The 16,570-nt window shown below is 31.5% G+C and overlaps 1 protein-coding gene across 1 annotated transcript in view; it reads right to left on the bottom strand.

Moving 5' to 3' along the window:
• The window catches only part of DCDC1 (doublecortin domain containing 1), a gene marked incomplete at its 5' end in the record, with an annotated part of 338,819 nt that overhangs the window by 257,657 nt on the left and 64,592 nt on the right, over positions 1–16,570 (bottom strand). The window contains one exon of the mRNA XM_084250604.1: positions 11,057–11,223. Within this exon, the coding sequence (XP_084106730.1) occupies positions 11,057–11,223 (167 nt within the window). The remainder of the gene's footprint in view (positions 1–11,056; positions 11,224–16,570) is intronic.

Below are 16,570 nucleotides of genomic sequence, written 5' to 3'. Positions count from 1 at the left end.
ATACATGGTAGAAATAAAATAAAATCATTAAAAGAACATTAATACCAAGAGATGAGTCAAAAAGAAAAAAGAATAAGACAAACAGAATACCAATAACAAAATTAAATCCAATCATATTAATAATCATATTAATAGAAAACATCTAAACACTCCAATTAAAGGTTAGCTATGTAAGATCAGAGGAAAACACAAAACCCAAGTATATACTTTTTCTATAATAAACACATTTTATTTATTTTTTATGTTTTCTTTTTTTTTTTAAGATTTATTTATTTATTTATACAAGCACTGGGTTATAGGCCAGAGGCACAGAGGGTGAGAGAATTCACCAGACACAGTGCTCCCTGCTCTGTCTCTAATAAACACATTTTAAATATGAATATACAGAGAGGCTAAAATAAAAGGATGGAAAACCAAACTCCATAATATTAGTGAAGAGAAAAATGGATTAGCAGAAATAAGAACATCTGCACTTCTTTATCCAAAAAAATAACTGTTACCCTAAAGAACTGGTTAAATTATTTGATCTCAAGCAAACATTTTTTTCACTTTCTCCCTACTACCATAAGTGGTACCTTGTGTGAAAGGTTGAATCAGATTTAGATACAATTAAAAATACTTCTTAGCCTATCTTAGCGAATTTGCTTTCTTAAAACATGTATCTCTTTCCCAAAGTATACTCCAGCACACTTTCCAAACTCAATGACTCTCTTCTCTGTCCACAGTCTTAAACCACCCCAATATGAGATTGAGGAAGACCTGAGGTTTGAGTCTTACATTCAAAATGGACCACAAATTTATTCATTTTCCTTACCTCCAAATAAAATTATAGATATGGTCAAAGAGATACAGTAACAAGATCAACCAAAGAAGCCAGTTATTTTTTTTTTTAATTCTAAGATGGAAATTGTTTTCCTTCTTTTTTTTTAGATTTATTTATTTTATACAAGAACCGGGGTACAGGCCAGATGTGCGGGAGGGTAAGAGGATTCACCAGAGACAGAGCAGGGAACAGAACAGGCAGACTGTATTTCGTCAGCAGCGGGCAAGACAGGAGAGGTCTGCCGCACCATATGGGACCCTTGCCTGCTGGCCGGGATCAAACCAGTGCTGCAGAGGCTGCGGACAGCTTCACAACGCAGCTCTCAACCACCTGTGCCACCAAGGGAGGCCCAAAGAAGGCAGTTGTTACAAAAATTTTTGTCCTGGGTCTCCCTAGTGGTGCAAGGGGTTTCAGCACTATGAAGCTATCAGCAGCCACTGCAGCATAAATTCCATGCCTGGCCAGGGAGGTAACCCACATGGCACAGCAGACCTCTCCTGTCTCGCCTGCTGCTCCCCTCAGCAGTGTATTTCAGTCAATCGCCTGTTTGCTCCCTACTCTGTCTCTGGTGAATCCTCTCACCATCACCACCCCCACCTATGGCCTGCACCCCACCTCTTGTATGCATAAGCAAAATAAATCTTGAAAAAAAAAATCTGTCCCATCATTAGACAATGCCACTTACTGAGTTATGAATAAATATTATTTTAAAGTCTTGTAATTATCATGCCAATGGAACAATTATGTCACATTGGAAGGTAGGGCTGTTGATAGAGTTGATTTTAAATGTAATCATGTAAAATGTAACCAAGGTTTTTAAATCCTGTTTTGACATTTTAGTAGTACTTAATATATTATGAACCACACCCCCCCCAAAAAAAATGGACTACCTGTAAACTCTCAGAAATCTTATTTATACCCACTGATTATTTCCTCAACATCAATTACTTCTTAACCCTATTCATTCTAAGGTTTCATTGTCTTTCAAAAGTCACCAGTAACCTTTCATTTAATCAACAAAAATTAAATCTAATCTCTTTGAAAATAATATCTTACTCCAACTTTATGTAATTGCCGATTGAGTCTCTCTCAAACTCTCCTCATATTTCACTTAGTGAAGAATGCCTTGCCTATTCTAACAGTAAAGATTGGGCTCTACAACTTACCTTGTCACCCTATTGTCCCTAATTTCAAATGCCTTATCTACAATATTAGTAACAAAGATATAACTTACCTGTGAAACATAGAAAATAAAAAGTCAAGCTCAGAAAAACAGAGAATTAGAAAGTAGTTGTCAGGGCCTAAGGGCAGGTGAGTAGTAGGGAGAGGTTAGGAAAAGGGTAAAAACATTCATCTGTAAAGTAAATAAGGGTTGAGGATCTAATGCAAAACACGGTGACTACAGTTGATAACACTGTTTAATTAAAATTGGCTGAAAATAAAATTTAAATGTTCTCACTAAAATAAACAAACAAGTGACTTGATGGATGTGTTAACTAACTAGATAGTGGAAATCCATTCACAGTAGATACAAACATCAAATCACCATGATATACACTTTAAATATCTTACAATTTTGTCAGTTTTCCTCAATAAAGGTGAAAAATAATAATAAAGATATGAAGATGATGACGATAGCTGAGACCTCCTGATCATTTACCATTTCTCATATCAACCCAATAAGATGGGCATGAATGTTGTTGTTTATTCTGTCATTATCATCTATAAAATAGGAGGATCATATTAAATGACTTCTATAAATCATTTTACCTTAAAAAACTTTTTTATTCTACTTTTAATCTTTATTTTAAGTTTCCATAATATACAAAATCTGTAAAATATATTTTCAGCATTTATGACATCCTGACACACATATTTCTTAATAATTTCTAATATATTTCCTAATAGTTTTGTGTGGGTATGCCTTACAGCCAAAACAAGAATGTAAGCTTCATAAGGTCAAGGTCTTGAAATTTTTTTCTATATTCTCAACTTTGTTAATAATCAGAGAAGGAGCAAACAAATGCTTCTCTTTTGTTTTCTACTTTTTTGTGTTGTGGTGGAGGGGAATCTTTTCCCAGAAAACAACAAGATTAATTCAGTGACTGCCAGAATTATAGGCCCTAAGGATACTACACTGTACAGTTTACAGGGAACCAAAAGGTGTCCACCTGGTGGTTAGATGGCAAAAAGATTGTGACCTATGTGGGTTTGGATTTTTTTTCTCACAATATATTTTGTTTTATGAAGACTGGAGCACCTTATCTACCCAAGGTGAATTAAACTCAGATCAAGTTCAAAAATTCTGCATGATTTTGTTAGTTAAAGAATGTAGAATCTAAAGCCAGAAACAGAAATATAAATGAATTAAAATTTTTTCTAGAACAATGGAATTCCAATAGAATGTTCGGTGATGATATGGCTATTGAGCCCATGAAATGTGGGTAGTGAGACTGATGGTCTGAATTTTAATTTAATCTACGTTAATTTAAAAGTTAAATTCACAAGTATTGGAAAATATATCAGGGAGTACAGCTTTAGATGACAGAATTCACTTGTGGCTTGCCAAAGTTGACGACTAGGCTCTTGCTATCATTGTCTTCTCTGGAATTTTCAAAGTTTACTTCCCAGTAACATTACAGTTGGCAAATGGAATGGACTCTTGCCATATCTTTAATCATGCATGACTGACTTTGTTTAGGTACTTAAAATATTTTTTAAATGTAGCAAGATAAAGATTATTTTCAGGAGATTATGTAGTAGTATTTTATGTAGTATTTTCTGAAGTAGTTAATTTGACAGGAGGGTAACAAATTAATATGATACTCATTTTCATCCTTTATTACATAGATAAAATATAAGCAAATAATGAATTATGTTGGTTGAAAATCATCAGTTTCTGGTAATGATTTATGTTTATTCAAACTAATGCTATTAACAACAGGTGAGAAGAAACCACTATGTCTCAATAAAAGAAAGCAAGGCAATGACTTCCAAAGCATTCACATTTAAAATCTCCTTTTCATCAATCAGTAAACTTCTTAATTAATAAATGCTAATAATCAAAGATTTCAACTAACAATCACTAATAATATTAACCATTTGAATAGGAAATAGGAAACATTAATCAATCCTTAAGATTGTGGGCTTTCCTCCCTCTAAGAATATGCCTTTAATACTGTTTAGTTCTTCAAGGGAAAAAATTCATATTCTTGTCCATTCACACAAACCTCTCAGTGAGCATTATTGTATTGGGAGGAGGGGGCAGCAGGCAGGGGGCCCAGGATGTTGACAGAAAAGATAGGATGTCAGGTGAAGATAGAAAGCTGTGCCCTCTCTAACCAGCTGAAGACTCGGCATGATTGTTTTCTTACAAATAATACCTGTGGGTGTTGAAACTGTTCAGGGAATCTATCAAACACACTCTTTCACTTTGCTGCTGTAACTCTATAAAATTTATTCTCATTTCAAAAGAGTCATAGGCAATAATACCTGTAGGTGGTTGAGTAATTTAAAGAAAATTTGTCAGATCTACTTTCACTTACTTTACCAGGACAATTCTATACTTATTTGGAGGTTTTAAAATGCAGCATTTTCTACTCAGTTTGATTAAAATTTTCAAAGTAAGAGATCTTCAAATTGAAGAATTATCTCAAATACAAGTTAGGATATTTGGGAATAAAACCTTGATCAGAAAAGGGAAATAAATTAATGTGATAATCTTTTCCATTTTTATAATTATATAAGTCACTATAACACATAGTTGTATGAAAACTGAAAATACCTCAACAAGTATAATACTGGAATAATGATTTAGTAATATGTTAATACCAAATTATTCTTCTCAGAGAAACTGGAAGGCCTCGGTCATTAAATTTATAAAAGTATCTATACAAGTAGAAGAATAGAAAAATAGAGAAATAAAAGTAGTGATGCTTCCAGATTAGTTAACTCTCCTTAGTAAGCCATTCTATATCTATATTAGGTTTATTTTATATTAAGTATCAGAAAACATTTAAGTGTAAAGATTTTAAAATTTTCTTTTATGCAATCACAAATTTGGCCACAATTTTCAAGGGAAAAATAACAGAATTATGCATGAAAAGAATGCTTGAAAAAATGCACTTTGCCATATTAGTTCATTGTAAGATACTATAAAATGAGATAATTTAAATAATTTTTAATCAAAGAAAATATAGTGATAACTAATACTTTTTGAAGTGGTAATTTAAAGATGTAGAGATATTCTTTAGCTAATGTCCAGATGGAATTTACTCTTCATTAATGTCATTGTCATATAAGCTGGAAAGTATCTTCCTACATACCTAGTTTAAGACACCATTTTTAAAAGGCTCTTATTTATTTTTAAATTGTTTGATGTTAATAAAGACAGTATTTTTAATTGAAAGGGTCACAACTCATGTCAAAATGCTTTGGTTTTTACATAGTTAAATATATTATCATGCAAAAGGGGAAAATCATTAGGTCTAATTCTTTTCCTAAATGAGCAACTTAAATAATTTTCATGGAGACAAGTTCCATTTTGAGCTAGTGATACACAATTGAAATTTGGTAGTATAATACTTAAAGAATTAGAGGAAAATACAGATTTGAAAATTTTTCTCCTGACCTAAACAGCACTATGACAAATTAAATGAAATGTTCCATGGAGATAAATAAGTCATGAATAAATGAGGGAAAATAAACAATTTTTCAATATCATTTCTTGTTTTATCGCACTGTCCCCTTGCTGTAATAATTACCTATGCACAAACTCTAGATGGCAATATTGCACTTACTGTACTTTCAAGAAAATTGTCACAGTCAGTCCCCACATATCCTCTTTATCAACATTTTATGTGCCACGGATCTATAGCCTCTTATTATAAGTGTAATGAAGCAGAAGTTATTGAAGCATTTTATTGATTGCTCAGATCACAAGTTTACTGCCATACTGAATTGGCACCTTACTCGCTGAAGCAAACTGCTGACACCTTTTTTAAAAAGTGACAACTACATCTATTTCATGACCAGAAATCCATTTTCATCTCTATCAAGACAAGAATGCAATTTTCACTTCATTTAACTGATGTTAGGCCTGCTCAAAGCATGACACTTAGAAAAAGACAGAAGTTTAAGGTTCTTAAAATACTTCAAGTAACAAGAATGCAGCTTAGTTTCAGGGGCAAAAAATTCAACAATTATTCAAATCTAAAATGAACACCATAATATTCCCAAAATTACCTATCAGGACTTTCAGAAGTAGTTTTCATCTTAAAAATTCTGCCACATTATTTTAAATTTTTAGTAGCAAAAATATTATAGGTTTTTGTTCCATGGTTTCAAACAACATTAAAAGTTCAAAACTGAAATATTTTGGTACTACCCAGGAAAGCTAAATCAAGAAAACAGTCCAATTTTTAAAGTATACATAGTTGGGCATCTTATGTACAGTGTGTGACTATAGTTAACAATAACTTCATTATATACTTGAAAGTTCCTAAGAGAATACATTTTAAGTGATTTCACCGTAAGAAAGAAATGGTAATTATGTGAGGTGGTGGAGGTGTTAACTAGCAATCCTTTCATAAAATATGTTTACAGAATTTTCACATTGTATACCTTAAATGTATACAAAGTTATATATAAATTTATCTCAAAAAATGGAGGAAAGAAGACAGCAGACTAAAAAAAAAGTATATGTAGAGAACGAAATAGAAATAGTTGTTCCTTCAGTAATGTTAATAAATGACATTGACTTGAAACACAGAATCTGAAAAGACAAACTTTCAACACTTATTTTATGGGAAACTAAAATACTAAGATTCCTTTAAAATATTTTGCGATAAATTCCTCCAGCACTAAATGTAATTAAAGCATATTTGAATTTAATCTATTCTGAATAGAATTATTACTGGCTTGATATCTAATATCAAACTTATTCAAAGGGTGGGTAAAGTTAACAAACATTAACATAAAAGTTTTTAACAAAATATAAGTGTTTTGTAGATGTTTAGTATAATAGTAAAATACATCTCAATTTTAAACCACCAAAAAAGACATATACTGAAGTTGGATGGTCATTTCCTCCTCTAATTATAGGCCCTCAAAATAAAGTTACAGCCTAGCTCCAGTATAAAAAGTGAAATGTAATTTTTGAAATAGAAATCTACTTTCTGAAATTTTTAAAAACAAAGCATCAGATATAGAACATTTAAAGTTCACATATAATAGTATTAAAAATATTGTTTAAATTAAAAAACAAAAAGAACCATGCAGACACAAAAATTAAATCACTCAGCAGAACATTATAGTTTTCAACAAATTTTACTAAGTAACGCGATGCATTACAGATAGCCCAAATACATATTCCCAAATTAAAATTAACAGAAATAAAGCATTTGTCTACAGCTTGACACATAAATAGAAGTTCAGTTTTTTCAATACACTACCACAGTTTAGAAAAAGCCCCAATATTTTAATATTTGAGAGCATTTTTCTGATTATTTAAGTAATCAAACAAGCTAAAGTTTAATTTCTAAGTTGATCATATCTTTCCAAAGTCCTGAAAATTAGAAGTAGGATTAAAATCTCCTACAGACTTTACATCTTAACTTACCATGGGGACTACAATTTTCATCTAATTAAGTTGGTAATTATTAAGCTATTATAGTTAAATACTCATTCCCTTTGTTTCTCTCTGAATTTCAGAAATGACTATGCCATCTATAACAACTGTTAAGCTATAATGTGAACCACTTTAAATGATTAAAATTATGTTTATAAGATCTATTTAAAATTGTATTTTAAGAAAAGACCGCTGCGCATTCATTATGTTAAAACCACCAAGAATTTTGTTGTTGGAAGAAAACATTTCAAAGGACTATCAAAATTGGGAAAGCATTTCCAGAAATGAATGGTCCCTCAAAACCATGTTCGTAGTTAAGATCAGCCTTTCTGAATCTTATTTATATAGCCACCTGGCACAATTCCATGGATTTATGTATCTCTACAGTGTTCCTGAACAGACTGACGTATATTTTGTTTACTAACAGCAAATGAAAATTCTACGGAGGATCATAAATAAAGAAGATCATGTTTAAAAATCACTAATATCATTTTAAAAGGTAGTACAGGCTTGTGTTTTGGCCTCTGTTTAGCTGTGTTAGGCCTATGAATGACAGCTTCCCTGCTTGAAACACACAGAAAGCACAGCCTTCCTCATTCACTGACAGGACTGTGGCCTTTTCACACGTTCCTTCCACAGCAGTGTTTGTCCCCAAACACTGGAACTCCACACAATGGCATTCCTACTTGAACACCCCCACCAACAGCACCACTACACAACAAGAATGCTAATGAGATGCAACAGGCCCGTCACTGAAAGTGTTAACTGCATTTCATAGAACTTGGTTATGCTACTTCAAAGATTACCAATTAAATAGATTCTGCTTAGCTCTGAGCAATTTCTAAGATGTTTCCACTTTCAAGGAAATAAATGTGATAAATGTAAGACTAAGCGACTTTATGCTATCCTAAGTATAATATCTCATTTTATATACATGAATCAGTATATATTTAATACCACATTAATGTAGTAGGCTTAATTTAGTTGCACGCTATAATAACCAAATTAAAGTGAAAAAGTAAAAAATGAGTACGATCGTAAACATCAAACTAGCAGTTCTGACTTTTAAAGCTACATTATCACAATTTATTCAAAAGAAATTTTCTTTGGGAATTTCAAAAACCAATTTAAAATCTATAATCTTGTGAGAGAAGCCTAGAAAAACAATATTGTTGTTTTTATATATGATCTCAGAAGTAGAATAAATGGAAAGATATCAGGAGTTCATATAATTTTGTAAGTTTAGAGTTGTTAATTAAATAGAAATCATCTTCCATCTCCATTTTACTTAATGATTACTCAACACAATCTTATATAAAACTAAGTAGAAAAGACTATTTCTAAGGTAAAATGAAGTAAATTCAGTTCAAATAAAGCTCATTAATGCCAAGAGAGATATCTGCTAAGAAAACCTGTTTACAAGTTATTGTCAGGATGGACATTTAAGCCACTGATAACTGGAAATAGTGACTTTTATAAACATTGCAAATAATTGTAAATTGTCATAACACGACAAAAGAAAACATGTAATTTAACATGCCTAACAGAAATAGGAATTTGCATGGAAATGCCTAAGGGGCAAATTTCTTTTTTTTCCTTTTTTACTTTTAGATCAGTAAACATGTATCATATAAAAAGTGTTGCATGCAAAGCTTTAAGTTATTACACCCAGTAAAAGAAAAACATGTAGTTAGTAAACACAAAGAAGTTAGATTTTTAAATATTCCTCAAATTGGCAGAATGTTAAAAGTCATAAAGTTGATGACAGGGACAATTTCAGAGATACTCAAAAAATGTTAATTTTTATTCACATTTACACAATACTTATTTTAATAAAATTTATTTTTCTTCAATTTTGAGTCATAAATAAACTTTTAAAGTCAAAGCAATAAGTATTTTAAAGTGTTTTATCTTCTCATAATACACAGAATTCTTTTCAATCTAGTACAACAGTTTATATCTATTTAAATTTTAAATATTTAGGACAATGGAAGAAAAAACATATCATAACTATTACCTGAGCTATTTCTTATCTAGAAATTTAAATTTAACATCTAGGCTTTAATAAAACCTAGAAAAAGTTCAAGTTTGAATAGATTTGCTTTAAAAGTCTTTTCTTGCACAGAATGATCTCATATTCTTTTTTACCACTAAATACCATTTTCTTAACATTAAATAGTTTAAATTGCCTAATAAGTGGAATCAAACTATTTAATACCAAATAAATGATTGTAATGAATCATAATCTATTTTATGACATTACCATATTTTAAAAGTTAAATGATATTTCAGTTCAAATAACTGAATCTAAGTGCAGTAGAATATATTTTACCCCAATTTTTAATAAATGGTATCAGCTTAATAAAGAACATTAAAATAAGTTTGGATTCCAATTTTTCATATTTATTATTACAAATAGCCTTATCTACAATAATTATTAATCTTTGAGTTAATTAATCTTTGGATCCACTAAAATCAATTAACTGGGCAAACCAATCACATTTTGAGAATAAAAGTTTCTCACTGGGAAGGTGTTTCTTGCCAGTTCTGGATACTTTGTTCAAGAAATTCTTCCAGTCAATATAAGTTGTTCTTTTCCAAAGTAGACAGCAGGAGGTGCTGTGTGAACACTGAGACTGAATCCCATTCCCAACTCCCCTTCCCCTGCATACAGACAATAATAGCATGATGCTTTCAAAATATTCATTTTTAGCAGCCTATGGCCTTAGATAATGAGCCCAGTTCTAAACTAGAACCTCCCAGTTTGAAACACAAGATCTATTCCTTATTTAAGATGATAAAATGTATGCTTAACTACTCAAGACCACGTGCAAAAAGGATTCTAAAGCTGTGGCAAATCCATTTTTATTTATAAGCGGCATCAATCATTCGGCTTTGCAATGTGAATTCTATATTAAGGAAAATCAAAGTCCTTACCAGTAGTTATAAAAAATCAAAGTCTAAACATAAACAAATGTTTATGTTTAAAATAAACATAAATAAACAAACATAAACACACTCACATTATGGAACAGATAAGTAGAAATTAAAAAACAAAATCTAGTTTAACTCAATCAAATACATTAATTCTATTTCTACACTTTCAGATTTTGGAAACATGTAAGTTAAATAAGCATAAATGAAATGAGTTACTCTTGTTATGGATTTAATTCACAGTTTTACTTCCCAAAATATTATTGGTTACATTTCAGTCCAACTTCTACAAATCTGATCTCATGCTAAAAAAAAAAAAAAAAAAAGGGCTGAACATATCAAATACTTTAGGAGCTATTCATTTTCTTATTTAAAGTAACTGTCTATAGAATTTCCACATAAGGAGTTGCCTTCACTTTGCACAGTATGCAGCAAGAAAAGATGAGACATATGACATCCCATACTAAAAGACAGATACAATTAGCCCCATTATTGTTGGCTTTGAGATTATAGAAGAAGCATTTTGGCTCCCCAACGGGCACTGGGCTCACAAAACACATGTCACAGATCTTTTATGACATGATGCCAATCATTGCCTATATACAACCAAGTACATTTTAAAACATATAATAAAGCAGTTTTTAAAGAGTTTTTAAAGAGGGATGACTCACCTGTTTATAATATTTTTTTGCAGACTTTAATCGTTGGTACAGGGCCAAAAGAACTTCTTGGATGTACATCTTAGCTCCTGAGGGGCTGAAACCTTCTCCCTTAGAGACCCAAACTGGTCCCCGTAAAGGTGTGATGGAATTTTGCAGGCATTTTTCAAGCAGAGGAACTATGCGAGAAAATAAGGGAAAATAAATTCTTTTGACCCAACCGAAATGCATTGCCTGGAATAAGCCCCAATACCAGAGCTAACTCTTAACATCTATTATTTATATCTGACCTGGGTTAAGTCTTAGAGAGGCAAATCCTGCCTTACTAGTGGCCACCATGAAGGATGTATTTATATTGAGACACCCCCAATGCAAGACTCATAAGCTTTGTGAGCACACCTGAATAGTTCTGAAGTGTGCCTAACTAGCTGCACAGAGTGTCATGGTGTGCACTGATTGCCTTATCTTCTCATTTATCACAGATGAGTTGGAACCAACCTTGCTGAAATCTACTTGCATTGTCCTGATAAAATTGTAAGATCCATGTTGTTTCTGTATATAGCTTCCCATTGAGGAGTTTATATACCTAAAACATCACATCTGGAAATTATTCATAAAATATAATCCACACCTTTATAAGCCATCCTATTCAAGTCTTTTCATTGACACTGCTTAAGTAACCCATAAAATAGTGTGGGAAGGCTGTTTAAAAATAAAGAGGAGATTCTTAAGTAAGCATTTCATCAGACTTTTATGTTTTTAAGTTTCTGAGATATAAGCTAGGCAAAGATCTAGGAATACTATTCCAGCATGCATTTTGTAAACAGATAGAAGATATTTACTTGTGGGCCTGCACTGTAACATCCATATGTACCTGACAGACATGTTTATACATTTTTTCACACGATTAGCTTATAAAGTCTTTCTAGTATAAAATAATCAAATAACATGGCAGCTAGCTAATATTTTTCAAGATTCAATTTCCTTCTGAAAAGCCAGAAATAAAGGTATTTTTAAAAATCTTAGGCACACTTAGGAACCCAGGAAAATGAAAGGATGTCTTTTTTTTAACTTGGTCTTTAAGTACACATGTGACAAACATAAACATACAAGATAACTACAGGGCTTGACTACTTTATTCTGATATGTATTTCTACTAAAAGAGAAATTAAATGGTCACCAGCAAAGAAAATAGGTTTGTGCCACTAGTTATGTTATATGTTGCATATTTTATGCAGAGAGGCCTAGCTTAGCAATCTGGAAACTGAATTACAATTAGATTCAGCCAAGCTGCTGAGAGGTTGAGTTATGCAAATTGCTGGTGGTATTCTGCTGAATTTTGCTCTTAGTAAAAAAGTTATGCATTTTATTGCATAACTAAGTTCTGTAACTCTCCACCAAAGAGCAATCTGAATCCCTTCTAATATATTCAACACCAAGGAAGATGTCAGACATAGAGTGTAAGACTTTCTAAGACTACAATATATAAAAATAAGAGAAAATTATGACCCAATAACTAGACATATTCAGATGTGTGCATAAAATTCATTCATCCAGCCTGTAAAATAAATCCCTATAATTGATATATCAAATCATTTTTATATTCTTGAAGCAACTGCTTTTCTAAGTTTTATCATTAGATATACTAACTTTGAAAAATATGATCATATGTCTTAAAAGAAATAAAGAAGAAATAAACTTTTTAGAATTATAACTCTTCAATGTAAAAGTAAAATACAAATCACACTTGATTACAATTTTTCCTAAAGAAACATAGCTAAAGAATAATTACTGCATTTAGTTAACTTCTAATTAACTAAAGTATTATTTGTTAGATTTTAATCTGTACACTTTAATAGAGGCACTCATTACACTTAAAACAATTTTGAAAAATGGAAGAATTACATAAATAATTGTTCATTTTTTATCAAGTTAAATAGAGAAGTAGATAATCCTAGATTTAATTTTCAATTTAAACTTAAGAAAATGTTATATTTTCTAGTCTTTCAGCCTTATTCATCTATGCTTCTCACAAAATAACTTTTGAATTCTTTATGGCAATCCAAGGGGCCCCAAAAAAGAATTTCATAGATCTTCTAACACAAAACCCCACTTTTTTACAGAATTTTTACCCTCCAAAAGAATTTAAGAAAAAAGCACTGTTTAGAAAAAAATACAAACTATATCAAAATGTTAAGCAAAGTCAGAATTGATACTGGATGGAAAATCGCTCCCATGCTCCACATGATTTATGTAATTAGGAATACTATGGAAACCAGAAATAGCAAAGCAAAGAAAGCAGTATTCACAAGCAGGTTTTAGAAGGGACCTCAGAATCTGCTCTGAACTTGTTGAATAATCTGTTCAGTATTCTAGAATCTCCCTGCTGGAAGCAGGGTCCTCATTATAACCAATAGAGCACTAATAAAGGTTAGCCTCTGAACTAGGGATTAGAAGGCTCTTTCTTTTTGGAAGCTGCAAACTAGTAACTTTGATGATCTTCTTGAAAAGGAAGACAAAGCACACTCCAAGAACAAACAATGTTTCCACTAACTAGGAAGGTACAGAAAACATAAGAAAATGATATGCCTAAGTACTTAGAAAGGAAGTATAAGTCAGCCTAGTATTTTGAAAAAATAAAATTTATCACTCAGAATGAAAGAACTCTCCAAAGAAAAGAAGCCTTGCTCCAAGGTGATAGTTATGAAATACAATAAATTTTTTACTAAAAAATAGAAGTCACTTGACTTTTCAAATACAACTGTAGATTTTTAACATTAGTATGAATCATTACGTATTTTTAGTGGTTATTCATAATATCCTGTAAGAAAGAAGAAGTACAAGTATTCTTAACTAATGTTTTTTTTCTTTTTTATACAGAGGTTTTGTTTTTTTTTTTTGTCAAATTCTTAAGTAAAACTGCATTCTGTTAAGGAAGACTGTCATAAAAATATGAAAGAAATAAGGGCAATTTTAGAACAGGTAATAGATGATTTTCAGCTTTAGAAAGTGCATAAACTTAGATATTGCTCTGAACTAGCAAAGGCCATAGTAGATAGCCAATGGGGGGAAAAATGGCTTTCCCAAGAAATAAATAAACTCCAGCATATTATTTTGTTTGTCCTTCCAAACCATGAGCTTCTCCTTTAAACATACTCAGAAATACTTATCCAATTCAAGAAGGTTAGCTGGCTCCTATTAGCCTGTGTCCCTTTAATATTTGTGTGCTTACCTAAACACAACTTTTTTAATTTCTTATGTTTGAAGACTTTATTACAGGTGTGCTACCTCTTTTTTCCTACTGACACGATAGTGACAAGAACTCTGCTTTTTCTGTAACTTCAATATTTTCATTAAGCAAGTTCTCAACATTTTTATTAGATAAATGACTTGGAAATTAATCATTCCTTAAATTTATCAATATGCATAGATCAGTCAAATGTGATCATTCCACTGGGATAATTTCCACCACTGAAAATTTACATGGATGATTGCTTTTTATCTGTTTTGTTCATTCTCTAGTTATGACTATAGGCAATTCAAAAGTTAATTCAATATTTCCAGTGGGCATGGAATAAAGACCCATGGTGCAGAATAAACAGATCCGTGCCCTAAAGGAGGGACTTCATTGGGTAGAGTTAATACTGAGCATCATGGGTAAACAGAGATGATTAGAAATAGTAGTTAAATTAATTTCAAAACTATCAATGGCTAGATACTTTTCTCATGCATGTTGTTTCATTTCCCCTTCATTTCTTTCCTCCTTTTGCCACCTGTTAATATATTCCTCATGTCCTTCAAAACTCATATCAAGTGTTACCTCCTCTGGCAAAATGTCCTGTTACTTATATCCTCTGTGCTTCCCAGAGTATTATCCATACCTTTTAATATGTATTAGTTCCTATAGTCTCCTCTCAACTTCCATCCTTCAGGAAATTCAAACCTTCTGGAGTTTGCGGTCATGATATTTCTCAATTTGGTAAAAAAAAAAAAAAAACAGTGCCCAATAAAAATTTAATGGATGACTAAATAGTACTTTGGATATATTGTGGACAGTATTTAAGATGAGTTTTAAAACTATGAGTCTAACTACAAACATCCCTTAGAAACTGTAACTTTCTAATCTAATGAAAATTTGACAAATATACCAAAACCTGAAGCACATTTAGAGTATATAAAATTGCTTTATTTTCATTTTTCCTATCAAATTATTGTGAAAACTAAGGAGTAAAATATAAAAACAAAATATGATTTGGCAAGGAAATATTAACTAGTCAGGAAAAGGCCAGACGTGGCTATTTATAAAATCCTTGGAAAATACTAATGTGCCTTTCCTACACTGTCACAAATCACACTACTATGGAAAAACACACACAACAAAACTAAAATAACAAAGCAATAATATGAAAGTCAAAATAGCTATTTTAAATAATAATGTTATAATTATTTATATAGCACTGATAAGAAGCTTGAATTTATTCGGATTCTTGATGGAAGTAGTGCGAGAGTTTTTAAAAAGGAGCCAAAAGTCCCTCTAATGAGAAACCACCAAGTTAATGAACTTATCAAGTATATATAGACTGGAATATTTTGTCAAGTTCTGTACCTAGGGAATATACATCCTTCTGCAAAAGCAGCATTTACATTAAAAGAGGCACTTTGCTTACTGCATTTGAATAGAATATGGAAAGCTAAAAAGAGATCTTGTTTATTAATATATTTTTAAAGCCCCAGAAACAACAAAGGGCTTTAATAACCTATTTCCAATTAGAAATTAAAATTCATGTGAATTGAATATCCAAAATCATCATTTACATAATATTCTAATTTTCACATTTCAATCAGAGTATCTGAGACTATGGAAAAAAGAGTGCTACCCAGAGCAATAATACCTATAAGGAAAGTTCTAGTGCTCTTTGGCAGCAAATTTCAGATCTGTCTCAAAAATACTCAGCTATTGTTAACAGAACACCATTGAGAATTACATCAGGACATCTGAGATTTTCCCATCAATTTAATTCAAATTTTTAAAAATAAATTTGATCTAAAAAGTTCTTAAAAGTTACTGAGATTTGACTGCTTCTACATCTGTGAAGTATGTCTGGGGGAGTTTGAGCTAATGCCAAGGCATGTGTGTATTCTAATGCTCCTTATCTAGTTTTAGGTAATAGCTGAAAAGCTCCAGTCCCAGAGCAACAGCAGACACCACTCAAAAGTCTGGTCTGCTGGGAAGGTTGGAATGATGGAGAGCATACTGTCTCCTACATTGCTTGATTTATATCAGTATATTTTCATTCAAAAAAAATTAAACTTACAGCTACTGTGTACTTTTGTGTATATGCTATATATCAAATCTCATTGTCCCAAAGGTACTTAAGAGAAAAGATTAAGCAGTTGTTTTTTTAAATACTGATGCCTACCCAAATTTGGATTTTTCCTCCACTGAACAAAATGACAAACATACAATTGCTATACTTAGAACAATCTTTCACAGCTGCTTTAGTTTTTCACTGATCCTATTAAACT

Source organism: Talpa europaea (assembly GCF_964194135.1).
Source record: "Talpa europaea genome assembly, chromosome: 1".
Lineage (NCBI taxonomy): Eukaryota > Metazoa > Chordata > Mammalia > Eulipotyphla > Talpidae > Talpa > Talpa europaea.
The sequence above is the reverse complement of the archived record's forward strand: the minus strand, read 5'-3'. Positions and strand labels throughout refer to the sequence as shown.